Source organism: Gallus gallus, chromosome 9, assembly GCF_016699485.2.
Source record: "Gallus gallus isolate bGalGal1 chromosome 9, bGalGal1.mat.broiler.GRCg7b, whole genome shotgun sequence".
Lineage (NCBI taxonomy): Eukaryota > Metazoa > Chordata > Aves > Galliformes > Phasianidae > Gallus > Gallus gallus.
Window position 1 is genome coordinate 9800148 of NC_052540.1, and position 27474 is coordinate 9827621.

The 27474-nt window shown below is 41.1% G+C and overlaps 2 protein-coding genes across 19 annotated transcripts in view; one reads left to right on the top strand and one right to left on the bottom strand.

Moving 5' to 3' along the window:
- ZBTB38 (zinc finger and BTB domain containing 38) overlaps positions 1–27474 on the top strand; it is a 90603-nt gene that overhangs the window by 13266 nt on the left and 49863 nt on the right. For all 6 annotated transcript variants that reach the window (XM_046898650.1, XM_046898652.1, XM_046898646.1 and 3 more), the window contains exon 3: positions 18049–18143. The gene's annotated coding sequence lies outside the window, so the exon portion shown is untranslated. The remainder of the gene's footprint in view (positions 1–18048; positions 18144–27474) is intronic.
- SLC16A14 (solute carrier family 16 member 14) lies at positions 6731–20686 on the bottom strand. Of its 13 annotated transcripts, none has more exons than XM_046898670.1 (7): positions 20456–20686; positions 18822–18916; positions 16877–17003; positions 16553–16625; positions 15513–15656; positions 10947–11939; positions 6731–9236 (listed from the first exon to the last, which is right to left on the bottom strand). In XM_046898670.1, exons 4-7 carry the CDS (start codon positions 16608–16610, stop codon positions 9088–9090), a joined length of 1344 nt encoding a protein of 447 aa, XP_046754626.1. In that variant the 5' UTR covers positions 16611–16625; positions 16877–17003; positions 18822–18916; positions 20456–20686; the 3' UTR covers positions 6731–9087. The 13 variants fall into 13 exon arrangements, with proteins under 13 accessions (XP_046754626.1, XP_046754622.1, XP_422602.2 ...); XM_046898666.1 differs by having other exon boundaries at positions 16349–16625; XM_422602.7 differs by having other exon boundaries at positions 18822–18925.

Here is a 27474-nt window from a genome sequence, read left to right on the forward strand (position 1 = left end):
TCTCTCAAGGTAGTTGGTACTCAATTATTCTTTTCTTTTCTCTTACTTCCCCAATTGTTGGTAATTTTCAGGTCGTAGAAAACCTTCTGGGAATAAACTCTGTGAGTCAAAACCTGACAAAATTAAAGAATCCCAGGAGACATTTTGGGGTCATTCATCTCCTCATAGTAAGACAAGAAAAATAATTAGAAATTTGCTGTGGCATATAATGGAATAATCTAGCAATAACAATCTGTAATAACTTTAATGAAAGATATGATTGCTTTGGCTAACTTGCTTTTGTATCTTAATTCATTAATGTAAATTAATGGAGAAATACTAGAAAACCAAAAAGGCATAACAGTAACTTTAAATACAGAATAAATCCCAGTAAGACTGATTGTTTCACTATAGAACAAATGACAGAGATATTAGCAATAGAAATAGGCCAGGAAGTAATGTTTTTATTGCTAATAACTAGGTAGCTTTTCATAACGCGCTGTGCAAGCACACTAACCTATATGGCTGCGCCTTGATATACCTGAATTGCCAATCTGTTTTACAGTAAGTAACTCCAGTGCAGCAGGTGTTGGATGAGCTGAGGAATATACTGACAGATATAGTAAGGCAGTGGGGACACCACTAAATAAGCCTCGAAAAGTAAACTTACAGAGCTGGAAACCAGAGATAAAAGAGACAGCTGCAAAGTCTAGCTGTAGATACATCTGTAAAGAAGGATAAATACAGCTAGGTGTATTTTTAAATAGCCAAAACAGGTCATATTCCACAAATAAATAATTTTGGGAAAAAATTCAGGGAGTGGCAAATACTGCTGTGGTAGCCCTCGTAGTCATTCAGCAAAGAAAGATGAGTATTACTGTTATCACTGTCACTCCTAGTATGCAAGATTTGGATCATTCTCACCTATGAATGAAATCAGCCAGCCAATTTTAAATGGACTGTGTAGCTCATTTTGTATTTATATACAGAATTTGAGCAAAATAACAAACTGTAGAAATGAGATGCTTGGAAAAAACAATAAAGCAAATGAAAACCAACAGCAAATTATTTGTGCTTGCAGTGCAATACAGCAACAGATAAGAAATCTTGAACAGCACGGGGCAGTCTACTCAAAAGATGTGAAACAACAGTAAGGTGATTGATTCTTTCTACACCATTTCCTTAGGAATATTTGGGGAAAAAAAATCTGGGAAACTCTTTTGTGTGTGTATGTGTGTGTGTATAATATATCTATATGAGCCTGCTTTTTGTAACTAGTCTTAACAAACATCTTGGAAGGAATATTGCTGCAGCAAAATTGAATGCAATTTCTACAGACATTCTGGTTTAAAATTCCACAATTCTCTTTCTCTTTTTATAACAGATGTTAAAAAAGAAAAGAAAAAGCAGAAACAAAAATTAGATACAAGAGAATCATTTCATTGCAACTAAACCAGTAATTCTGCTTTGATTAATATTTCTAACTTCCATTTTGATTACTGTATCTGAGTATGGAAAAAAGTCCTTCACAAATATGTATCAAATTGAATTTACAATCCTGTCTTCTTATGAGCAAGTGTTTCAAAATCAAGTTGACAAAACAGATAGATGATCTAAAGAAGCAATATTGGATTCATAAGGACAAGTTCCAAGTTGGACACTAAAGCAGAAGTAATCAGCTGTATGCATACAGCATGTGGGATAGCACATTAAGTAGCAGTTCAGTAGAAACAAGTTTGGTGTTGTATTGGATCTCAATGTGAATGAGTCAAAAAATGTCATGTCACTGTGGAAGATAATGGTCTTCAATTTAATTTTATTGGTTTAACTGTACCTGATAAGAAGCAGAAGTGGAGGGGCTCTTAGTGTCAGAGCCATCATTATTTTCCCCAAAGCATACAGCTGAAGTTTTGCTGACCTCCTCCTCCATAAATAGCATGGGGTTTATGTAAATACATACATATGTATGAGGGCAAAATGGATCTGGGCAAGTTTCAATTCAGCTTTGCTGCTGCTTTAATGTTCCTCGGCTGAGATGAGTTGGCTCTGTGTGCAGGTTTGGGGTTTTGTTGTTTTTTTTTTTTAAACTAAAGCCTACTTTTACTGTGCACGCTGTAATCACTGCTACCTCTGAAAAATGAACTGAAATATATTGAACATTAATCACTGATAATGAGGTACGTGTTCTTTTCTCTAGAAAACATCCAGAGAAACTGAATTGATTTTGTTACTGTTGGTGTGAGAAATGTGAGATTTTCAGGGAAGAAACTGTGAGCTTTTACAAATCTGTTGTCCCTTGGGACTCTTCTTAATAACAATTCAAATTGCTTGAGCATTTGGTGCCAAACCTCTGGAGCATGTCCTCAATCTGTGCCGAGGTAAATACGGCTTCCTGGAACGGCTTCCTGTCCCCTTACTATTGGACATCATTTCCTCTCTGGGACTTGAAGACATTGGCAGCTCTCTCAAGTTTCACGTAGATTTGAAATAGTAAAAATAAATAAGTAAAATAAAATAAGATTTAAAATGTACAGCATGTTGATTAAGTCACATTTACTATAACCATTGTTCTACTAAATGAGTGACAATGCACTAATCATTTCTGTAGGAACAACTGAATGTGTGTGATACAAACTAGGCCTTAAGAAGGCTGTTGGAGAAACAAATGCTTATCCTGCAAGCTTTTTGTTATGTGTAATAAACACAAGGATCCAAATAATATCATTGTGTCATTGTAACCCGTGGTTGAGTGTTATGTGCTACTTCCAGGATTAAGAATTTGAAATGTAAGCCCTATGCTTTGCATTACGATTTGTATTGCTGTAATGTCTATAAACTTGAACCACAGACCAGGATCCCCTTCTGCTAGACTCATTAACAAACAAAGAAGCATTGCCATTCCTAGATAGCTTACATTTTAAGTGTTCAGCAAAAGACTTTGAAAAAACTATGAATAAATACAGGAGCACAAGGAAAGAGGTTTTTGGAGGGGGTTGTTGTTTGGTTTGTTTGTTTGCTAAGAATTTTGTACACCTTGCAGCAAGAAGCTTGAAGTTCAGGAGGAGAAAGAGATGGCATTGAGCTTGCTTGCTTGCAACCTCTTTCCAAATATCAGGAAAGTATGTGAAATAGCGGGAACATAGTGAACTGAAACATTTGAACAGTAAACAATCCAAGTTGCCACATTGGCTGAATGGAGCTGAGGGGAGCCTCTCAGTGCTGAGTGAGGGGGAACAAATAGGGGAAGAGTAGCCTGGAAATCCTGGAGGAATGAGGACTGATCTGTTGGTGCAAAAGGAGGAGATATTGTAGGATAACTGAGGCTGGGTTGAAAGGGGTTTTGAGAGGTTGTCAATTCCAACTTTTGCTCAGTGCAGCAAGTGGAAAGATGGAAAGATTATTCAGAGCTGTGATCTAGGAAGATTATTCTCATACCTCTGAATACCTTGAAATTGCATTTGCTATCCCAGTCAAAAGTAGAGAAAAGGCTGCTGTAGTAACTAAGGTAGGTGGGGGAAAAAGGGGTTTAGCTTACGAAATATAGGAAGATAAGCACATTAAAGAGAAAACTAACTTGATTCTTATCCCCAGGGCTGCTGTAGAAACCTAGAATGAAGCCTGTCAAGTTATGGGTTTTACAGTTACTGAAAACATAAGTAATGGCAAGGCCTAAGGAGAAAGATAAAAACAGGTTTAGTCGTCTTGAAGGTGATACAACAGCTAGATAGTCTCAGAGAGGCTTCAGAGTGACAGATTAACCTTTTAGCTTGGAGAACAGGTCATGCCTCTGGTACTGAGTACATCTCCAAGCTGTATCAGGGTGAAATTACTTACAGGCTGTGTACTGCCTCAAGGCTGTGTGGCCCAATATTTCAAGAAAAGTTCTGTGGAAGATTGCTGACAGTTGAAAAGGAAATGGCTGTACCTGTGTGTTCCCATGGTGTCGCTGCAAATGCATTACAGCTGCCTTTGTGACTGAGATCAAGTGAGCACAAGAAACACAAGGTGGTGTAAAGACAGCACTGGAGAAAATGTCAAGAGAGTAAAATAGTGCATGTTGTAATTGTAGATGTGATGGGCAGCTAGAAGTCGAGAAGGTTGCTGAGTTCAGACCCTTAATTCAATTTGGAGATAAAATAAGTTGATACTGTGACTGGGAGACAACCAGCAGAGGATGAGAGTGATTAAAGGAGAGGAAGAGAATGGACAGAAGGGATGTCAGGAAATGGTGAATCAGTGTATATCTGTCATTTACGGAGCATGAGTGGAGTAGGATTAGGTACTGTGGAGGCAGTGAACTTTTTGTGGAACTTAAGCAAGTCCAATAAGGTGTTAACTTAGATATTAACAGAGATCCTGGCACAAAGAAATAACCTACTGCATAACCTAGTAATGCTATGCTCTCATTCCCTCATTTCAGCAGTATTTTTTAGAAATTGAAAGTTTGCCACAATGCTGTGGTTTTTAATTTCAGATTAACTTATGTGTAGGCTGGAATGCTGCTCTAAATGGAATTATAAAGTCATGTACTCAGACTTTCCAGTGGGGAAAAGTAGTATATCAAAGTTACAATAATATTTTAGCACGCGGGCATTGATTTTATTTATTTATTTATTTTTACTTATTTTTATTACAGTTTAAGAGAGCATGGAAGGTGGAAATTGAGAAGTTCTGGGGGGGGGGGGGGGGGGTTCACATCAGGCGTGCTGTCTGTCCAGGAAGGGCAGGGGGAGCACAGGGCTGCACTGCGCCTTAGTTCATAACCAGCAGCGTCCCCTGGGCGGGGAGCAGATCCTGCTGCATCCTCGCTTGCTGCTGCTCCTGAGGATGGGCAGTACGGAGCCGTCCCTGTGCTGAGAGAGAAAAGCGGAGTGCCGCAGACACTGTGCTTCCATCCGGTACAGTGCATCCCTATGGGCTGCATGAAGTAGGTGTCTGTCAGCCAACGTGCAGTGGTGTTGTTTTGTTTTTGTTTTTTTCTCTTGCTGTGTAGTTCTCCTGGGCATTCACGTGCCCACAATATGTGTTTCAAGGTGTTTTAAATTTTCACTGGATATTACTTGTAAGTATTGCAAAAGAAGATCAATTTCGAGAAGAAATGCTGTGCAGACGTCCAAATTTAGGCACCGCCATTCAAGCACCTAATGAGATTTCCAGATCACGCTCTCAGACGCTTCTTTGCCCCGGTGTCCCCCGGCACGAGCTGAGGATAGCGCTGGCCACCTCGTTTGCTTTGCGCGGGGCCCGCAGATGGCCGCAGCACGCGCGGGGCCGCGGCAGCCCTCAGCACGGAGCGCGGCAGTCCGCCAGGGGGAGCGCGGGAGCAGCGCTGTGCCCCGCGCGGCGTCACAGGCGGCCTTCCCCCGTAGGGCGCCCTCATGCTAAAAACCGGGCTTTGCTATTGTTAACTTGGTGGTGTCTGCTTCTCAAATGAGCAGCAAGAGGGTTAGGGAAAGATAGACGGAAGAAGTTGGAATAGAACCTTTACAATGCATGTATTTTTCCCGCGGGAATTCTACAGCAGCTCTTCCCCAGTAATCTCTGCTTTTCCTTTGCTAAAATGTGGTAGCACGTTGTGTGGCCTGCAATATGATCCTTGTGATTCAACAGCAGAAACAGGACCACGTGTACCCTGGTACAGCCTTGCTGTAGTCAGTGAATGACGTCGTTCCAGGCATGGAGCTCCACTGGCAGCGTGTAAACAGAGTTACTGAAGGGCTTTTGCTTTTCAACTAAAGTTACTATTGTGAGTCACAGAATGGCTTGGGTTGGAAGGGACTTTAAAGCCCATCCAGTTCCTACTCTTCTGCCACAGGCAGGGCTGCCAGCCATTACATCCAGGCACCAGCTCGGGCTGCCCGGGCCCATCCAGCCTGGCCTTGAGCACCTCCAGCGATGGGCCCACAGATTCTCTGCAGCCTCTGCCAGGGCCTCACCGACCTCACAGCGAAGAATTTCTTCCTAATGTTTAATCTAAACTGTCTTCTTTTAGTTGAAAGCTATTAGCCCTTGTCCCCACAATACCTGCAGCTTACACTGGAGAAATCAAGTATGACTTCATGTAAGTCATGGCAAGTACACATGAAGAAAACAGGAATATTTAGGAGAAGAACCAGTTACTATGTCCACTATCACGTAAGATAGCCAGATGTAGACAATGATGCAAACTCTTTTCCTGTTTTCCTGTTGTTCTACAGCTGTATACCACTATTATTGAGGAATCTGGCATTGTAGTTTTTTAGGTAGAAAATTTTCACTTTAAATATCAGGTACGTTCTTTCCTCCTCATGCCATTCTCACTTCAGGACAATGACAAACAATTCACGATGTGCACAAAATACTGTATTCGTGAAATTTCTGTTCTGTGTAGCAAAACACATCAAAAGGTAACTTTGCTTTAGAGAGATGATTCTAAGAACTCTGATATGCGAATAGAGCTACGAAACAGACCTTTGTTGTTTCCACTTTCTGTGAATTTACCACCAATTCATTCTTTATTAGTTTGTGACATAACTGATTTAGGCAGTTTCAGGTTAGGACAACTAGAACCCACACTGGTCAGCATGGACTGAGTTAATAGTAGTTCAGTATCCTCATTTCCCTGTTCTCACTCAGCCCACTTTCTTATCTCTTTGATCAACCACGTATCCCCATCTTCTCTTAAAAGAAATGTGAGCAACCATTTTGCAGGAGAATCTTCATTTTTAAGTGTAGGAAGTGAACCTCATTAGTAAATGAACAGAAAGTAAAATTTGGGGTATTATATGTTTATTCCCGTTATAGGGCTCATAAAGGACTTCTATAGGAAGGTATCTTGCAGATATAAATGAGCAACATATTCATTACAGTACTATGCAAATAAAGATGATTTTAACAAAAGGCAAAGTTAGGTTTTAAGTATAATGACTATATATCTTTCAAAAAATAGAAAGAAATTGAGGCAAATCATCACTATAATATATATATTTCACCAATGAAAGAGAGCTCAGCTAAAATAAGTTAGCAGTAGCATTCACACCAAGACATTAAACCTGTAACTAAAGAACTGATGTTGGTGTGGTTTACATGAATATTTTTTTTTCAGCAAAAAAAGCTGATTTTAAGAAATAAACTGTCTGCTTATTCATGCCACATGCTGCAATTCACTGCCACCTCAATTGCTTTAATGTGGATTTTAAAGCCATAAATACTATATCAAATCTAAATCTTTCGGTAGTTTGGGGTTTTCTTGAGGTTTTCACCTCAGTAACTGTTTTAAATATTTCTTCAATACAACTGAATAATGTTGATTGCTTTTAGAGAATTCAAGTGGCATGTATCAGTAGTAGACCCAGAACTTGATTTGTCACGAAAAAGCATTTGTGAAGCAAGCAGGGAAAAGAAACAGTGACGTTTATTTCATATAGGAAAACTAACATCAGGCTCACCTGTCAAAGCTGAGATGTATGGTGCTTTGTAGCATTATTCAAAACATTCTGCGTTAATGTTGCTTAAGAAAATTTATGTAAATATTTTAAATTGACTGGAGTTCTTCCATGCTTTGTGTTATCTGATTTGCTAGTGAGTAAACATCTAAAACATGACCAGTCTCAGGCAGTTCCTGGTGTACTTGTATACAGCAACACAATGGCTCATAATTCAGCAGTTTTTATTCTGAAGTTAATTGTAGCAAAACTTAGCATGCTGTAGTTCAGTTCTTTCTTACGGTGTATTTGGCCAGTTTTGCCCAGCTCTGTTTCTTTAGTACAGATTACTTATCCCAGCCAGACAGCAGCCAGAAAGGTCAAACTGTTTCTGGAAATATTTTCCAGTCTGTGGTCTGGTGCTTTCACTGTAAGGTTTCAAACCACAAGGCAGGCTTAAGAACCTGTAAGAACCTGGATATGCCATAACAACAGCATTTGCTCCCTTAAATATACTGGTTTGTTTTGTTGTTGTTGTTTTTTACAATAAAGGGACTGTTGTTCATTTAAATAAATTATTTCTCTATCATAAAAGACCACAGACAAGAGTCAGACCAATTTTAACTTTTCAAGGCATAACTCTAGTAATTCAAAAAGCATTTGTTCTCATGTCGGGTATCTTTACCTGATACAGGTGTGATCAGTAGCTCTAGGACAGTTAACACAGCTACAGCGATTTACGTTGGATGTCGTCCACAATAATAGAGCTGAATTTCAGTGAGCAGAACTAGAGGACTATATACACAGTTCCATATTCTGTTCTCAATTCCATCAACATAAATCATGAGTAACTGCTGGAGAAGTTGAATCTGAAATCAGAAATCAGTCTATCTGAATGTGGTAACTCGTGCATGTGGAACTGGTGTAACAGATCATCAGCGTTTGCTGCTTATCATTTCTGTTGAAGAATCAAGTTAATATTTCCCATCAGTTTTCTGGTTTTGCTTTTCTGTTTGTTTTCCTTCAGGCGCATGAAGTGTCAGAGCACATACAGTACAGCCCACATATTGAAGATGGCTAATTTACCATGCACTTGATAATTAAAAATAAAAATAAAAAATCGTTCAAGTAGAGAGCCCTTTCAGAAAAACATAAGAAATTTTCTTCAGCTTTGCATCACAGAATCTTGAATTTTAATATATTGAACTAATTGAAGTACTGTACTAGCATTTCAGCAGTACTTGACTAGCCAGGTAAGAAATACAATCATTTTCTTATATGTACTAACTCATCTTTTATCAGATAGGATACATAGTAGGAAGGATTTTTATAAATCATTTGCATCCTGATCAAATTATCTTACAAATCAGAAGTAACTGCACTGCAGTCAATGGAGTTTCACCAAAAGTTAGTGGTGAAAAGTTAAGAGAATCAAAAGTAAATATTTCTAGCATCACTCCAATTTTAAGACTGTCAGTGTGCTTTTAAACTCTATAATTCTTAGTACTAAAGTGAAAGATCTTAAGTCATTTTAAAAACATATTTCTAATAATTTATTATCATTTTGGTGCACATTTTCCTTTCACGTAAGTACTTAAGCACAGCTCAGCGTGGTTGGTTCCTTAAGAAGAACAGCTTTAAACTGCCATGCAATAGAAACATGGAAAGAAATAAATTGTGTAAAAAAAAAAATCAGGAATTTGTTCTATACTTGTGCCTCTTCGGTAGATTTTTCCTGTGATTGTTTCTTTCCAATATAAGGTTGCATAAATAAAAATAAGATTCCCACCAAATATAGCGAGCCACATATATAAAAAGAAAAATCATATTTATGTGTGATGTCATAGATCCAACCTGCAAAATAAGGACAAAACACGCATATTACAAAGCTGGACAATAAGGTAAATTGCTTGGGAATATATGAAAGATACTGCACCTTTTTCTCATGACATTTTACTGAAAACCTTAGTTGCTTTGAAAGAAAAATGATGTGGTGATTGTAACACCTAGAAAAGGCAAATAGAAATGCACTAACAAAATCTCTTGGTCACTCACCATAACCCAAAACTAATTCAAAACCTATCACCCTCATGTAAGTATTACGGAATCTCAAAATGGGATGTTAGCTGTGTGCCATTCTGGGAACACGAGCAATCTTCTATCTGAAACTGTACATTTTTCAGATAAATTACTGCAACAGGTCTGACTTTAGACAGTTTGGAATCCCAAACCAACTACTTCTTCCACTCTGCTATTTTCTTTGCTATTACTGCTATGCCCAGTACTGCTACTGTGTCATGCAGGCTAGCTTAAATACTGGGCCTTGTGCAAGCAAAGACATTCCCAAAAGTGTTCTAAAGATTCACATGCCAATAAAAGACTTTTTAGAAATCTTGGTACTGCAATTAATTCAATTCTAGCCTTAATCCCTTTGCAAAAATACATGAAAACTAATTCAGAAAGGTTTGAAAACCCAAATAGTGAAATTACCCCATTTAATTCTGGCTGTATTGCCATGTAATCTCAAGATGAGAAACTTTTTTCACACCAACTAGTCACATCCAGTTTGCTTCATTACTAATGACCAAACATGAAGCTACGTTGAGCACAGACTGAGAGGGGCTAAGCGTATATGGTAAAGTCTGATGCTTGCCAAAGGATGCTAAATGAGCTTTCTTCTAAATAACTTAATCTCACTTGATGCTAGGGATAGATGAGAGCACTGTGTGTTTCCTGGGCTGCCGGTGGTCAAACTGGCTATAGATCAGCCCAGTGCCACTCCTGGCTGACCAGTGCCATAAGTCACAAGGCTTCCTGCAGCTTTCTTCTGATTTGCTTCTCTCTTACAGACAGCCGTAATCTGACTACAATACTGACCATCACCACCTCCATCTTTCCCCATCAGTTCCCCACTATACTGCCCAACTTCTTTGTATGAGAAAATTTATAATGAATGTTTTTTAAACCCAAGTGACTGTAGGCATAATGCTTTGTGCACTTTGGCTTCTGCCGTGTAAAGGAGTAACAAGATTCTGAGCAGTGCACTCTCAAAAGTAGGTACCATGGGCAGAAGAAAGGCAAAGACAAGTCCATTAAATTAATACATCCATGGACAGCTTAGAGCTGTGAAGCCCAAACACACTTTCTAGTTCTTGGTGCAAATACTATGGTACAAATACCCTGAAAACTATTCATCTTTTTTTCATCTAGATATAGGCATGAGCATGTATGTGAACATAGTTTTTATGCTACATGAACATATAAAAATAGGTTATCCTTTCTGATTTTTAAAAAGGGTATGATAATATCTTAAAGAAGTATACCATTGAAAGTACAGCTTGTAATATTTTTGGGGTTATTTACAAGGATGGTAATTTGTAATGTGTGCATAGTGAGCAACAGATGTGTTCTGTAAATATATGCAATGTAAAGCTGGATGTTGCAGGCCCTTCTGGAGCAGCTGCCTTTTTGATAACTACAGGTGTTCATAAAAAAGCTCGATAAAATAACAAGTCACACATCTACAAAACAAACAACTGTTGGTCAAAAATCTGAACTTTTTACCTGCAAAGGGTGGTCCAAGCAATGCAGATATTCCATTGGCACAAATGATGATGCCATAGGCATTTGCAAGGTGTTTAGTTCCAACCAAATCTTCAGTCACAACAGGCATTAGAGAAAAATAGCCACTAGAAAATCCTATTAGAGCACAAACCACAGCCAGACTAATGTATGTTTGCATTAATGGCAAAGTAAGAATGCAGGTGACCAGGGTGAAGTTAGCCATGAGGAAGACATTCCAAGTGCTGATGCAAGGGAGATCAGAGATGATTCCGAGGATCACTTTACCAAAAATATGAACAATTGCTATAATGGACGTCAAAGGAAATACATTGTTCTGGCTAGATAAACTGTACTGCTTGACTATTTCTGGAAGATGAATAAAGGGAATGACAAAGCTGCTATAGGCAAACAAAGCCCAGATTATAAAGGCCACAAATACTCTGTTGGTGAACAGTGATGCAGCTCCAAAGTAACTGGAGTACCAGATCCCAAAGCCCTTCCTGACTGTAACCGTCTGCTGGCTCACTGTCTTAAGGATGCGCAGTCCATACATGCTCTTTCCAATCCGAGATTTTCCTCCAATTTCTATGTGCTTAATATCGTCAAGCACTTCTTCATTTTTTATCACTTCTTTTTTTTCTGGTTCTTCACTGAGGACTCCATTGGATTTTATAGTCTCTGCAGAATGAGACAGAGCTTTTGCCTGATTATCTTCACTATTACTTCTTACAACATACTTTTCATTAAGGACTTTGGGAGAAAGTGGTCTCATAAGTGCCCCGCAGACACAAAGGTTCAGGCAGATTGCACCCTGGATGAACATGGCATTCCTCCACCCAAATTCCCTGCAGAGGTACTTCAGTAAGGCTGTCATTAAGAAAGCTCCAAACCCTGTTCCTGTGGTACTGAGTCCTTGTGCAAGTGCTCTTCTCTTATGAAAATACTGTCCTACCATGACCACTGCAGGCAGATAAACCATGCCGCTCCCAATGCCTATGAAAAGAAAAATCAAAATAAACCTGAACTTCATGCCAACAGGATAAAAATCAGCAAAAAATGAATCGGATTTATTCCTAACTTTTGCAGAAGCGTAACAGTAATACCAAGAATAAATATTCAGTTTTTTAATTTCTATTTTGTAGCGTTGTCCAAAATCTGTGATACTCAAGCAGAAAGTGTTTAGTGTTATGCAGATGCATCCATAACAGTAATAGTTGTCCAGTTTTGCAATCCCTGCCACTTAAAGAGGACTATAATAATGGTGAATGCAGAAAATGTTTTCAAATTTACTGTGGTCATAATTTACAACAGCATTTTGGGCTTAAAATCTTTCCTAAAATAGCCAATAAGGTAGCTGCATAACACCCTACAGCTAAAGCAGGAGTAGAGCTGCTTCTCCAGCAAAGACTGAAAACAATCACGCCAACATCCTTGCAGTTTATCATGCTCAGAGCTGACCCGTTGCACCTGCTAAAAGCATTTATTGCTGTGCTATGCAGCACATTATCTGGCTTCTGTTTTGCACGAGGCCTCCCCCTCACATCCAGGCAAAAACTTGCAGTCAATCTCTCTGCCCTCCAGAGGACCCCCTGCCTCATGCTGGCCTGAAGTTGGCTGTGCAACAGATGGAAGAAGCCCTGTTCCCATCTGCCTGTGCTTGTACTCACTCAGTGTTCACTGAGCTCCCATGAACACCCTGAGAAGTAAGAAGTGTATACATTGTGTTATCTTTCCATTCTGTGGGCTACATGGCAAAATGAGGCCTAGTTCAGGCAAAGGCATGCCACCTTTACATGTATACACAGGACACAGGCCTCTCTGTTGTCTTCTCCTCACAGATTTGGCACTTCAGCTTTGCAACACAACCTGCCTCTGCTCTCCCTTCGGGGCCTGAGAGCTATTTTGCCACAGACTGCTGCTGTGAGGAGGAGACAGCAGGCTGGGATAGAGCTGGCAGCCAGGAGATGAGGGAACTGCGGATGGAGCAGGTGCCATGAGGAGCTGGTGGAGGGGAACCGCTCTGAGGTGAGGGGTGCTGTGGGACAGGGAGCAGGGCTGGGACCATGGGGTCATTCAGTGTGAGGGTCACCATGGCCTGAGAGAAACACAGCAGCCGTTATGACACCCATAAGCACTGTGCGGAGGCAGTGATCACAGCAGGAGGCAGCCACTGTAAGAAAACCTCAGTCTGAAGGAGGGAGGAAACTTCCCTGTGGTGGCAGTGAGGCGACCACGAGGAAGGAGCAGGGTGTGAAGCGACAGGCAGCAAGGCCATGAGGAGTGACAGGCTCAGGGCGGTGCAATGAGGAGTGAGGGAACTGAGTGAAGTGACCATAAAGAAACTGACAGGAAGTGGAAGTGACAGTGATGGAGGAGATGGTGAGTGAGGGGATGGCAAGGGGATAGTGAGCAAGGGGATGGTGCGTGAGGGGACAGTGAGAGAAGGGAGGGACGGTGAGTGAGGGGACGGCGAAGGGACGGTGCATGAAGGAAGAGTAAGTGAAGGGACAGCGTGTGAGGGGACAGTGAGGAGACAGTGTGTGAGGGGACAGTCAGTGAGGGGATGGTGCTTATGGTGACTGTGACTGAGGGGATGGTGTGTGAGGGGACAGTGAGAGAAGAGACAGTGAGATGTTGTGTGAGGGGATGGTGAGCAGCAGTGGTGGCAAATAAAGCAAACAGGTGGCTGAGGCCCTGCAAGGAGAGGTCTCATGGAGTTGAAATGAACACCTCAGGCATTCCTATGCTGTTTTTCTGCCCTGCATTCCTACTGTAACAGCATCTCATTTCTCCACCTCACGTAAAAATTTGCCTCAGATTTTTTTTCTGAAAATATAATTTTCAGCTCACATTTTAAAATCTTTTAAAATATCTACATAATCTCCGCATTTTTGTTCCATATTTTTGGTATGCTCTTTCTGAGAAGCAGCAAGGGTTGAGATAACTCAGGCTCCTGTCTGCCTGAATATAACAAATATGTATGGAAACAAAACCTGCCAAAAGGCCAAAACCTTGCCTATAATTATTGCTCTTTGTTCAGGAATGTACAGGACTACTGAAATCTATAGTACACTAGTATAAAGAGTTGTCATAGTGGTCCTTATGAGGTTTTTTTTCCCATCCAGAAAGATAAAAAATTATGTACAGAAATTCTGCAGATTTCTCTGAAATCCTGTGAAGGGGTAGTTTGAGAGACTGCATTTCAGCTACTGTTAGGATTACAAACCATTTTTTACATTGAATTTCTGTCATATCAGCCATGGAATTAATTATATTTCAAAACTCCTTGACTTGCTTAGCATTGCTCAGATCACAGAATCATAGAATAACTTAGGTTGGAAGGGATCTTAAAGCCCATCTAGTACCAACCCCTCCCGTGGGCTGGCTGCCCCCCACCAGCTCAGGCTGCCCAGGGCCCCATCCAACCTGGCCTTGAGCACCTACAGGGATGAAGCATCCACAGCTCTCTGGGCAGCAGCGCCAGGGCCTGGTCCTCCTTTCCTCCTTGCTTCTTAAAAATGGGAGTGATGTTTCCCTTTTTACAGTCACCAGAGACTTTGCCTGACAGCTGTGATTTTTCAAATATCATGGAGAGTGTCTTGGCAACCACATCAGCCAGTTCCTTCAGAACTGGATCCCAGATGCATGTTGTCTGGCCCCATAGACTTGTGCACATTCAGCATCATGAGGTGGTCTTGAACTTGCTCTGCTCTTACAGCATGAGGGATTTTGCTCCCCCAGATCCAGCCTAGAGGTTCAGGGACACAAGAGGCATGGGAAGCCTGATTGGCCATGAAGACTGAGGCAAAGAACTCATTACTTATGACTTCATGCATTGTTCTCATTCAGGCAGATCAGATCTACTCAAAGGGATTCAGAAGATTAAACAAACAGTATATTTGGAAGAAAGTCATGCTTATCTTTTTTTTTTTCATTAAAAACATGTTACACCCTAATTATGGCTATAGAAACACTATGTAGTAATCATATTCTGATATTTTGCTAACGTGTAACAATTCCTGTAAAAATATATATGCTATTTATTTCTTTGACAAAGAGAGAGCTAGCTAGCTATACAGCTCAACAATATTTTAATCTTTTGAAAATCCATTTGTTAGAGCTTTGGTTACATTAATTCTTCTAATTAAGAATGCCTTCTAATATATTCACATGGGACAAACTGATAAAAATGCCATCTTCACTTGGTAGATTTAAATGACAACAAAAGCCATTGGGACTAATCCACTGTGTAAACAAATGAGCTTTCTGAAAAGACAAATCTGTAAGGACTGTGAAGGAGAAACAGCAATAACTCTACTGGAATAAAGGATGTTGCTCACTGCTTCTGATTCTCAAGATTTTAGCACTGTGCCAGATCACATGAGGGCTGAATAAACTGAAATCAAAAGTTTCATAGTTATGGAATTACATTCCATAACTAAAACTTTATTTTAAATCGGAAAAACACTCCAGGAACCAGTCTAACTTCCCTTTTCACTCACCCAGATAACATCCAAAGGCATCAAAAATCATCTGAAAGAACTTTCAAATGCTAGTCTAGCTTACCAGCTGTTACTCCAAATGTAAGGAAGAGGTAGTGCACATTTGAGGCATAAGCGCTCAATATCCAGCCTAGGGCATTCAGTATCCCTCCAATTATTGCTGTTTTGCGGCACCCACACATGGTAATGAATAAACCAATGAAAGGACCTGTTAAAGGACGTGAAGAAATACCATGTTATTTATTTAAATCCCTAAACTCTTCGATAATTTTTCACACAAAAATTCTTAATGATGCTTTAAACATGATGTTAAAACATCGTGCCACTCACCCAATTCAGGCTTTTTTTTCCCTTATTATTGTGGAAAAAAAAATTCATCTAACCAACCTTACTTAGCATACTTAGCAAATACCCTTAAGATCTAAAATCAAGATTGTTCCATGAAGGAATGGCTTAAACAGAGGAAGAAACTGAAACCATTTTTCCCAATGCAAAAGCTGCGAGTGCAGAACTTTTTTAAGAAGTAATTAGAAAACAAATATTTCATTTTCTACATTTCAACAGAAAAATCAACATTTTCTCATAGATAGAGTATGGAGAGGACCACAGGCTTAGCAGAAGACCTGTTTTCCAGATTCTAGTGAGACCTTGAAGTCACAAGCATCCTTTTCCTGCTCACATTGTTGCCTGGTCTAATTGTCTTCTCTGTCATCTTCCCTGTTGTCCCCTATCTTCCTGTAATTTGTAATTTGTCACCTGGACAAATTAAAAGAGATAACTGAGAAGAAACTGAGCAGCTCTGCTAGTAAACTGAAAACTGTAAGAAAATATTTGAAGGGTGAGCAGCAAACATATTCCAAAAATCTCTGTAGTTCTGAAATAAATGATGTTAGAACATACCTACAATAAGTGTTATGCCCATGCTAAGAGAGCTAACCCATGCTGTTAAGCCACGACTTTGATTAAACTCTTCAAGCCATTCCATGTTGAGTATTCCAAGGGCCATTTGGGACCCCATGATAAGTATGTGCACAAGGAAAGAGGAAAATACAATCATCCAAGCCCATCCTCCATCGATGTTTGGATTAGGCTTAATTGGCTTACTTCCAACTTTTGAGTCATCTCCAAAATCATATCCAATATCTTCTCGACTGGCATACATTTTTTCCACAGTATTCTGAAACAAAGTAAATAATTTCAAAACACATTCAAAATGACCTGATTTTGTGGCTTGGTTATAGTGAATAGCATAAATCACAATTGTATTTCACCTTTTTTCCCTTGTACTCGATTTTCATTGTTCTAATGCAAAATACTTAGAAAATTTTCCAATTAATGTGTATGTACTTTATTATCATGGCTGTCTACATCAGGGTATTTATAGGTGCCAGTAGGTCACATCATTTCCATTAGCATTTGTTTACTTACTTGTACGTGGCTGAGAGCACTCACTCTTCATGGGTTGGCTCTGGTCAGAGAAGAAGATTGGGCTCTCTCTGTGTATTCCTTCTGCTGTCCCAGTAAGATTATTTGCTTCGTGTTCAAGTTAATAAAGCTTGGAGTAAAGAAATAGAAATCTTGAAGAGGCGGGTAGATGAAATTACTGTACTTTTTCAGAGGAAACAAATTTTGATATGTATTTCTTCCTTAGTAGTGAAGACAGAAAGATAAAGTTATAAGGTTCTTGACTTTCACAAAGCTTTGCTTATATACATTACAAAGAAGGGGCTGTTACTTCATCTCTGGCAAGTTTAAAACTGTTAGAGTCAGTTTGACTGTTTACTATTCTACTCTCAGATTCCATAGTACTAATCCATATAATCCTACTAAAACCAATGAACTCTTCCAAATCAATGTCAATGCCTATCAGAATCAAACTGTGTGGCAGAGTTATATGCATAGACATGTAGGATCAGGCCATAATATCTTGTTTACCTTCATTTCTTTCTTTCTTACTGTGAATGTTACTCTACAACACAGTGTTGTAGAGTATTTGCAAGCAATTTTTAATTGAGTAACAGGCAAGATGAAGAACCTAATCTTCCCTCCATCTGATTTATGCAACATATCAAAATGTTACATGGTTGTGAGCACCACATAGGTTTCCATGGAGACTAGAAATAAGTGTAATGATACAAATTACCAGAGATGGTAATTTTTTCCCCTTCTTTTCTGGAGAAATAGAAAAAAGTCATCAACTTCACAATACCCAAACAAGATAAGAAAGTTATCAGAATTGTTTTTGAGAGCTTCATGTATTCTGTGAGCCCTCTAAAGATATGTCTCCAGTTCAGGGCCAGCTCCTCTGCACAACACATTGACAGTGAATGGAATTATTCAGACTTTGTACTAATGAAAAGGTGCTGTTAGTCTTTAAATATAGGAGTATTTCTATAGGAGCATAGGCTTATTCATCTTTCTGGAGTCCTCCAGGGTGTTTCAGGCAGGACTGTGTATGTGGTGAGGGGAATGGTGAGGAGTGAGGGGTGCAGACTTTGAACAGAACAGAACAGCCTGGGACAGCCTTAGTTAAAATTATACTTAATCCTTCTTCTACAGTGCGTAGGTCTCAAAGATGGCATTTTCACCCTTTCTTACAGGGTTACTAGGAGTGAGGTCCCCCGCTGATGCAGTTTATCTGGCTACCTATTGAGGACACTGCCCACTCACAAGAGAGAAAGATGAACTACATAAGGTAAGAAAGTTACTGAATAATAATGCTAGTGGAAAAAAAATGAGAAATAGCAGAATGAATGAAAATTTCAAGCTGCTAAGCACAGGCTGTGTAGGATTAGTGAAAAATGTATGATAGCTATTACAGTACATCTTAAATAATGGAATACAAAATTATGTAACTCAAGAGTCAGAGTGAGGTCTCAGTGTGGAACCTCACCCTTCGTGCTTCTGACTATTTTTTGTGTGCATCTGCATTCTGATACTGGATACAAAAAAATTCTTCTTTGGACAGGAAGGAAATCGAGACATCTTTCATACTTCTAAAAAGTTTTAAAGCAAAAATAATTGGCGTAGAGATTCAAAGATATGACACTCATCTTTCTAACAGCAGAGAAAGTGCAAGCTTCCTGACAGAATGGGCTTAGCCTGATTAGATGCAAGTTGATGCAGGCTTGCAGCAACCCTCACAAAGCTTGGGAAATTGTATATACTTTTCCTTTGAATAGGATTCTCACTTCTTACTACTTTTATGCTGATGTCACAAGTTCAGAGTGAATACACTCAAAAGCACAGCAGGTCATTTCCAATAGCTGCACAAACTCTGAAGCTCTGGAGAAAGCAAGGATCGGATGTCTGGATTCTCTCACCACCACCAACTCACCGCCCATAGCCTATAGCCCAGGAGAAGTGCTCTTACCTGCCCTCAGCCTTCTTCCCACACTGCAGCACTGACAAGAACACAGGAGCACAGAAGGCAGAGAAGCCCAAGAGGCTCTCAGTAATCGTGAAATCCTAGAGAAACTGCAATGAAAATGATAGCAGCTGATGGATGAAGCCAGACATGCTTCCCCAGTGAGCAAGGCAGTGAAGACTCTCGCAGTAACAGTGTTTGCATACATACAGCCCCTCACAAGGAGCTGCATTTGAAAACAGGAGAATCTGGATTATTGTTTGGGCAGCTGGAGAACGACTAGATCTTTTTCAGAAAAGCTTTTTATACTGTAAGCACACACGATACGCAGAGCTCTTAGCAAATTGGCTCCAACATTGGAGTCCACATAAACACTGAGCTTTTCTAAAAATCTGACTCACGAGCTATTTAAGAGACTAATGCAGGTGCTGTAACAAGACCAAAGTTAGCAGAGAAGCATCCAAGTCCCCTGTGCCATTACTGGCACTATGGCTCCCTGGTTAGAAGTTGAATGGGATCATCAGAAAAACTGGATACGAAAAGTCCGTGCGGTGAAAATTATACATATCCTTTGGTACCCTTTTCCAGTATGATTGCTTCTGCCTTGAAAAGCATGGGATCAAATGGGAATTTAAAGGTACTTCCAGTGGATATAACTCGGAAATACTTCATAAATAGTACTAAGGTTTGCTTTACAGTATTCTCATTAGATACATGTCATGAGTTGTCTTTTGAAGAAATATAGGAAAACTACTGCTAAAAGCAGTGCGCTTAGGGTGTGTTTGGGTGTTACGCTGTTGTAACCGGAACCTATGCCAAGCACTTCGATCGTCAGTGACTTCACTGGAGATGCAATTACAGGTCAGATCAGCTCCACGTCTGCAGATCAGAGGCACGCTGTGTAAGCGTGCATGCCCGCAGAGTGAGAGAAAAACGCAAATAGGAAAACTGACTGCTGGGGCCACCAGCCGGCATACAGCAGCGTCCCGGCTCGGGCTGGCGGCCCTGCGCGCTGCGCTGGATCCGCTCGGAGGGCTCCGCGCGCCACGCGGCGACGCTGCGCCTTCAGCGCGAGCACCAGCGGCAGCGGCCGGCGGGAACGGGCTCAGGCGGCGAGCGGTGCGCGGGGAACGGGAAGGTTGCTCCCCGGCCGCATCTCCGTGCCGTAAGCTTTGGGAAGCTCTACGCGTCACGCCCTCCCTAACGCGCGAGTCGGGCTCGTGCACGCGCAGCACCGCCCCGGCAGAGCGTTCCCCGCGGCAGCACCTGCCGGGCCCGCGGCGCTGCGGGGCTCCGCGCGGGGCGGCGCCGGGGGAGGGCGCGGGGCTGGAACCGCCCGCCCGCCGCGCACAAAGGATGACCGCTAGTTACCCCGCTGCGGCGGGGCCGCCACCGCCGCCTCCCGCCGCCCTGGGGCTGCCCCGGGCCCCGCAGCCCGACCCCGGGGCGCTCGCACCACCCGCTCCCCGGCCCGCGCCCCTCCTCGCGGCTCTGCCGGTGCCGTGCGGCTCCTCCCGGCCCCTTCGGAGGTCCTCACCCCACGAGGTCCACTCTCCCCGCCCGGCACAGCGCTGCGCCCCGCCGCCAGCCGGCCCCGCCGCGCCGCCCCACGCCCCGATCCGCGGCGTCCGGCTGCCGACCTGCGCCCGCTCCGCTCCTCCTCGTCCCGCTCGCCGGCCCGGGGCTTATTGTCCGCAGCGGTGCGCGGCCGGTGCCGGGCCCTTCGCACCCCGGGCGGCTCGGCTCGTGCGCTGTCTCGCTTCCATTCCCTGCAATTTCAAATCTCCACGCTCTTTCATTCCTGCGATACCGGCTAATTCTGGTTTGGCGGAGGAGATTTGCAGTCCTCTCACATGCACACTCTTGTGGCTGAATGAAGTTTTTTGCTGCACAGGTTATCGTCGGAAATGTATATCGGAGAGAGTTGAAGGATATCATCCAATAAAAGCCGTCAGCCTCGGAGTTATAATGGCCTTTGGGTTTCAGTAAATTGTTAACTTGAGAGAGGCTTGGGTGGGTTGGGAGAGCTTGGGTGGCTAAACAACCCTGAGAATGAAACGTGGAAGTGTCACGGCGTAGCACCTCATCTGTGCAGTACACAAGCTCCAAAATTCTTCCCTTCGAATGAAAACGAAGTTCAAAGAACCATAGAATATTGCGAGTATTTAAGGGACCCATAAGGATCGTGGAGTCCAACAAGTGACTCCACACAGGACCATCCAAAAATTAGACCGTATGACTGAGAGCACCGTCCAGATGCTTATTGAATTCCAGAAGCTCTGTGCCATGACCCTGGGGAGCCTGTTCCATGCTCACCACCCTCTGGTGAAGAAACTTTTCCTGCTCTCCTGCCTGTGTTGCAGAAATGAATTCCTTCAAAGCAGTACCTGGATCTCATTTCTACCTTTCTGAGTAGTCAGAGGCATTAATGAGGTGTGCATTCTGTAATGCATTGCTCTGACTATTCGCAGTGAATTTGCTTAGGCTGAAGAGATCATATGCCAATGTGCAAAACTTCCATCGCTGGAGTCGCGTACTACAGAGGTGTGCTGAATAGCATAGCTGGAGGCAGTAAGAGTAGGTTTGAGAGAAAATGAGGACAGACCAACAGTAATAGTGATGGTGTTTTATCTTTATGGTGGTTCAGAATGTGTTAAAGAGCTTTATTTTGAATGGGTTAAAAATACTGATTTGGTGTTCTATTTTTTCTGTATTTTTATTTAACCCCAGTCTTTGGCGTGTGCCATTACACATGCAAATCACAAGCATTTTTTTTCATACCAATTCAGAGTTCTGATCCATATAGCGCATCACATATACCTTTAAGAAACACTTCTATCTGGTTTTAGTTGAAGCATGTGGAATATTATGTGCTATGGCTTCAGTCTTCACTTAAATCTTATACAGCTTTGTGCTACAATCTTAAAAAGGCAATCCTTTTCTAGAATCAGCAACTAGATCAGTGTCCAAGACTTGCAGTTGGGTTCATTTCTCTCTCCTTTGTAAACAAAATATCTGATTTTAAAAGATTATGGTATCTCATTGCAAATGCAAGTGTCGTTCTGAACTGTACACATTCCCAGTGACTGTTTTGCAGTACCTTCAACCATGGATTGGCGTTCCTATCCCAGGTTTTAGCTTTGGCATCAGCTTTTTAGCTGGAGCCTTGTTTCTTAAAAGGTTTAATGCTAAGGACTTGACATGTGAATTTGCTGCTTATTGGCTAGAGTTGCTACCTGATGTGACACATACTTTTGATTGGTGAATCAGCTGACATGCTAACATATATTATTAAGTCTACCACAGAAACAGATTTACTGGAGTTGTGGGGTGACTCATCACAAAATATTAAAAATATATTTCTTTGGCTGTTAACCCATGTTCCCTTTAGTACTTGAGATGCCATCTGCTTGCTTAAATCCTTGTGCTAACGGATTCTGTCTGTAAGGTTTGAGCTGATAGAGAATTCACTTAGCTGCGTCATACTGCTTCAGCAGTTCTGGTTCAGAAGTCATTGTGGTTTGGGGCTAAAATCTTGGATTTATGCCGTCTCTTGAAAAGATGAGTACGTATTGATTTATTTGGATTTTAACCATTAAGTTGTGCAGGTTTATCAGGGAAAATACAAATGATGTTTTGTGAGAAAAAAAAAAAAAAGTATTTTGTAAGAATGAGAGGGACAGTGCTATGGTGTCAGATAAAAAAAAAAAGCATGCAGTTTTGAGCCAAGGTGCATAAAGTGCCAAATTGAGTAAAATAAGATGTAAGCAGTCTGACAGCCCCTGGTGCATTACAAATCTTAACTGTATATATTGGTTGGATGGCAAACATCCAGAAACTGGAAAGGAAGAACTTTTTACCAGACTTTTTAACCTGATGGTAATTGTTGCAACTTGAGGCAGAGGGGAAGAGAGGGAGGGAGAAAGGGAGAAAGGCAGAAGAAGGAGGAACCAGTAACTCAGTCCTGCTCGCTGTCTGAGGAGCAGAATGGTGTATTAGACTTTCACGATTGCAGAAGGGGTTGGAATGGACTTCTAGGGTCCATTCAGTCCAACCTTTTACTTGAAGGAAGACTGTGACTTGTATTTCCGGTCAGCCATGGCTTATTTATCCTTCCCTTGAAGCTCTTCAAGAATAGAGGCTTTGCAGCTTTTGTGTCTAACTCATGTGTGACTCCACACATGCAAAATCACGTGCTTCCAGTCACAGCTCCAGTGTCTTACCCTGGTGGCCTTTGCTCATTGTTTTACCATTTGCCATACTGAGAAGAGTTCAGCTCTATGATCTTTGTTGCTCTCTTTAATGCAATTGCAGATTGATATCAGATCTGCTCTTCTTCCACTTCTCCTCACAAGTCATATGCTATATGCCCCTTGCCATCTTGCTTGACTTCTGCATGTCCTGTTTTTCAGCATTCTTCGTGGACCAGGGAGCCCAAAACAGAACAAAATATCCCAGATTTTGACTCATTAGCACTGAATAGGGAGAAAAATTTCTGTTCATCTGCTGTCTTCCTAATGTAGGCCAGTGTATTATCACTTTATTCACAACAGAAACACTGTTGGCTCATATTCAGCTTAGCGTCCACTGTGACAGCCACATCCTTCTCAGCGGGGCTGCTGCTCAGGCAGCCTTATGGGTGCCTGACACTACTTAACCCTACATGCACACATTTTCACTCCTTGTTAAACTTCATTAGATTGCTGTTCACTCAATTTTTAAGTTTCCCAAAGTTCTTTCAACTGAAGCTCCACTATTGGGTTTGAGAACTATCCCGTCCAGTTTAGTACTGTCTGAAAATCTGATGCAGGCACATCCTGTGACAGGATGCAAATTACAATGAAGCAAACGAACAATACTGGCCTCACTACTGACCCAGGGCATTCTGCTTGCTGCTGGCCAGCAACTAAATATCACCTCATTGATTACTATCCTTTAAACCCAACAGTTCATCAAATTTTCAACCCACCTAGCAGTTCATTCATCCAGGCAATACGCCTCAGGTTTTTCTTCACTCTATGCTTTAACCACTTTGCTTAATCCCCATTGCTCAAAATAGCAGCTTAGAGACTGTTCAGCCCTTTGAAAATATGTATTGATGAAAATATAAAATGCTGATTTAGATTCCCAGCATTTATCCTATACTACTGCCGCAGTGCTCATTACTCTCTCCCCTAAAGCTCTCATTAAGTACCCACCCTATTTCCCAAGAAATGTAGTACTGCAGTGATTAATAAGGAAATAAATGTTTGAGATAACGATTTGTTTGCTACAGTATCAAGACACAGAAAAGAAATGGCACCTTGCTCTTAATTTCATTCTACTCAATTCCATTCATCTGGTCAATTCTTGCTACACAGCTGTTTTTTTTTTTTTTTAGGATATTTTATCTTCCTTTCCGTAACATTTTTGGGTTACTGAGTTTATCTGTATTTTGAAGGGCATGTCATCTTCATCCTGTTAAGGAACAGGAAAGAAAAAGAAAAGGAAGAGGAAAACAAAAATGAAAAAGAAAGCAAAACAAAGAGAAAGAAAAGGAAAAAATGAAAAGGAATAGGAAGAGGAGAAAGAAAATGAAAAAGGGAAAGAAAAAGAAAAAGAAGAAAAATTTGAAAAGAAAAAAGAAAAGGAAAAGGGAGAAAAGGAAGAGAAAAAGAGAGAAAGGAAAAGAAAAAAAAAGGGAACGGGAAGGGAAAGGGAAAGGAAATAGGATACAGAAAGAGAACAGGAAAGAAGAGAGGAAAGGAAGGAGAGAAAAACAAGCCAAAGTTAATATTTTAATACGGCATAGTTCTGCAGCTTTCTTATGATGCCCCAAAAACTGTGGCACCCCTTCATTTTGGTGACTCCAAACCACCAAAGAAAATGCCAAATTATGCATATTTTCTTGCTTTTTCCCACTTCCTTTCTGAAGAGAATCCCAGCTATCTTTGGGTTATTCACCGTAAGGCAACATCCTAAAAAATATCTCAAGGAAATACAAACTCTTTCAGCCATTTACCCACCTCCTCACATGGTAGCTGCAAAGTTTTACCCCCATGGGCAAGACTGAACTATCTTGCTAGCTCTCTTGCTGGAGTTCACTCAACTCTGAGGATAGACCATGGGAATGACATTCAGAAGCAAAAGAATAGGCAACATTTTTATCACTGCCGGCATGGAAATATCCATCTGGACAGTATCTGTTTGTCTTTTTTCTTTCTTCTGTCTGCAGGAGCTGATGTATTACAGCAGCTGCAGATATGGGAGGAACAGAGGGGTTCCTGTCAAATTTTCTTAGATCCTTCAGGGAAGCCATGTCCAAAATGCTCTGATGTGTATCCTGTGAGATATTTGGGGGAAAACTTCCTAGACTGTATTAAAAAGACAACACGATGATGGCTATTTCAAATGACATGGCTATTTCAAATGGCATGGCTATTTCATCAGTGCTTTGCCAAGATACACATTAAAAATACCCTCAGCAGAACTGTATATTGCTGTTCCAAAATCAGTGAGTTGGTGCCCAGTTCTTCCTGCTACAGCTGGGATAGAACAGCAAGAATGAAGGTAGAAAAGGAATGGAAAAAGGACACAGAGAAGAAGATTGGAGAGCTGGCAGGGAACACTGTAAATGTAAGTGTAGGCCTGGTGGCTTCTGCTTCTAAAACTAACTCTAACCCAGTTGCATAGATGTACTTTGACACAGCCCCACAATAAGACTATTTAAAACATAACTTCTGTATGTCCAAGAGGATACAAAAGTACTTTGTTTACTGGAAAATAATGTAGCACATACTCTCCTGACAGAAAAAAGAACTTACAGGTTAATTAATGTGTACTATGTGCATCTAATACACACATGCAGTGAAGTCCAGTGAGTGTTCAGAATTCTTCCTTGCTCCTTTGGAGTTCTTTGTAGGGTTAGGTTTACATTTCTTTTAGCACAGTGTTAATTAATTTCAGGTTTGAAAATTAACAATCCAAGTTGCGATATGAGCAGGAAAAATAAACTATCTTATATAAAAAAAAATCTTGTTAGTCCTAACTGCTGTTGTAACACTAACCTGCTTTGCACATGCAGATATCTGGCTTTTCTCGTTTAAAACGTGAGCACAAGGGAGTGGCTGCAGTTCATTAAACATCACAAGTGCCATAATAGCAAAAAGAACACAAAGGCCCCATGATATGACTCACAGTTGTGCTGTGGTTGCTTCCTCCTCTGGGTCAAACCTGTGCATGGTAAGAAATCTCAGAGCATTCCGTGAGAACTGTATGACAGCCATGGGCTGAGCTTCTAAAAAATGCACCAAATTAACTGCAAGCTCTGGTAGCATCAAGTTAGCTTCAACTAATTTATATAAATTATTGATTTCAATGATACCAGGGATTAGAGTCTTTCAGACTGATTCAAATCACAGTATTCATCTTTGTGCAGTAGCTTTCCAAATTTTCAGTATAGAAATGTAGTACCTAAGTCACTGTTTTGCTTGTGTCTTGTCTAAAGCGAAAAATTTTGCTCTCATTGCAAATTAAGCATAGTGTTTTAAATAAACTGCTAGGTTCATTCTGCATCATACAGTCACCACGTTTGCAATTTCTTTATCCTGACAGACTCTTAGGTCAAAAGAATCTCCTGATCTGTAATGAGTTTGAACATAGTATGTAATACAGTATTTGTGCTTGTGTTTGGGTTGTTCTGAGACAGGTTTGCATTGTGCAATTTCTATTTTTCTTCCTATTCCCTGCAGCACCCTGCCAAAGTATTGCCTTTTTTCTGTTTTTTCCTTTCCTTTCCTTTCCTTTCCTTTCCTTTCCTTTCCTTTCCTTTCCTTTCCTTTCCTTTCCTTTCCTTTCCTTTCCTTTCCTTTCCTTTCCTTTCCTTTCCTTTCCTTTCCTTCCTTCCCTTCCCTTCCCTTCCCTTCCCTTCCCTTCCCTTCCCTTCCCTTCCCTTCCCTTCCCTTCCCTTCCCTTCCCTTCCCTTCCCTTCCCTTCCCTTCCCTTCCCTTCCCTTCCCTTCCCTTCCCTTCCCTTCCCTTCCCTTCCCTTTCCTCCTTCATTCCTTCATTCCTTCTTCCTTTCCTTCTTCCTTTCTTTCTTTTTCCTTTCTTCCTTTCTTCCTGCCTGTCTGTCTGTGTAGCATTCATGTTTTCGATGTCTATAGTTTTCACTTAACAGAGACAGGGGAAAGGAAGGAAATCCTTGTACTACCATTTTTCAATCTTTATTGAACTGCCTCAGGAGCTTAAGGAGTGTAGAACAGAAATATAGATTCATTTTATGTGTTAGAATTTTATAAAATTACAAATGGAATCTATAATAAGGCCTGAGTTGTTTCCCTGTTGGGTATTATTCTTGAGCAGTAAACAGAAACTCATAACAAAACCAACCAGTTATTGCCCTGTTCTTGGTTTGTCCATTTCTCACTACGTAAAGAAAAATTTGCAAACTTTAAAGTCAATTAAGCTTGCTGTGCTAAATTATCTCTATGCCAATCTGCACATGAACGCCTCCCAGAACATTTCTTCTTACCCTTCTCCCAGTACTTTTCTCCAATGAGTTTCAGCCTTTGGTTATAGGCTTCTATGGCAGTCCTGCAGCTACTAGGTGTGCTGTGCTCACTTTCCAAAAGAAATTATATGCATCAGAAGTTGGTCTTGTTCAGCTCTAAAGCAGGACA

Excerpts from the sequence above, each read along its gene's own strand:
- SLC16A14 (XM_046898664.1), bottom strand. The coding sequence starts at position 16,610 with ATGTATGCCAGTCGAGAAGATATTGGATATGATTTTGGAGATGACTCA. Across the intron at positions 15,657-16,348 it reads GGGCATAACACTTATTGTAG|GTCCTTTCATTGGTTTATTC; the intron begins GTATGTTCTAAC and ends GTCCTTTAACAG. Across the intron at positions 11,940-15,512 it reads TACATTTGGAGTAACAGCTG|GCATTGGGAGCGGCATGGTT; the intron begins GTAAGCTAGACT and ends TTCTTTTCATAG.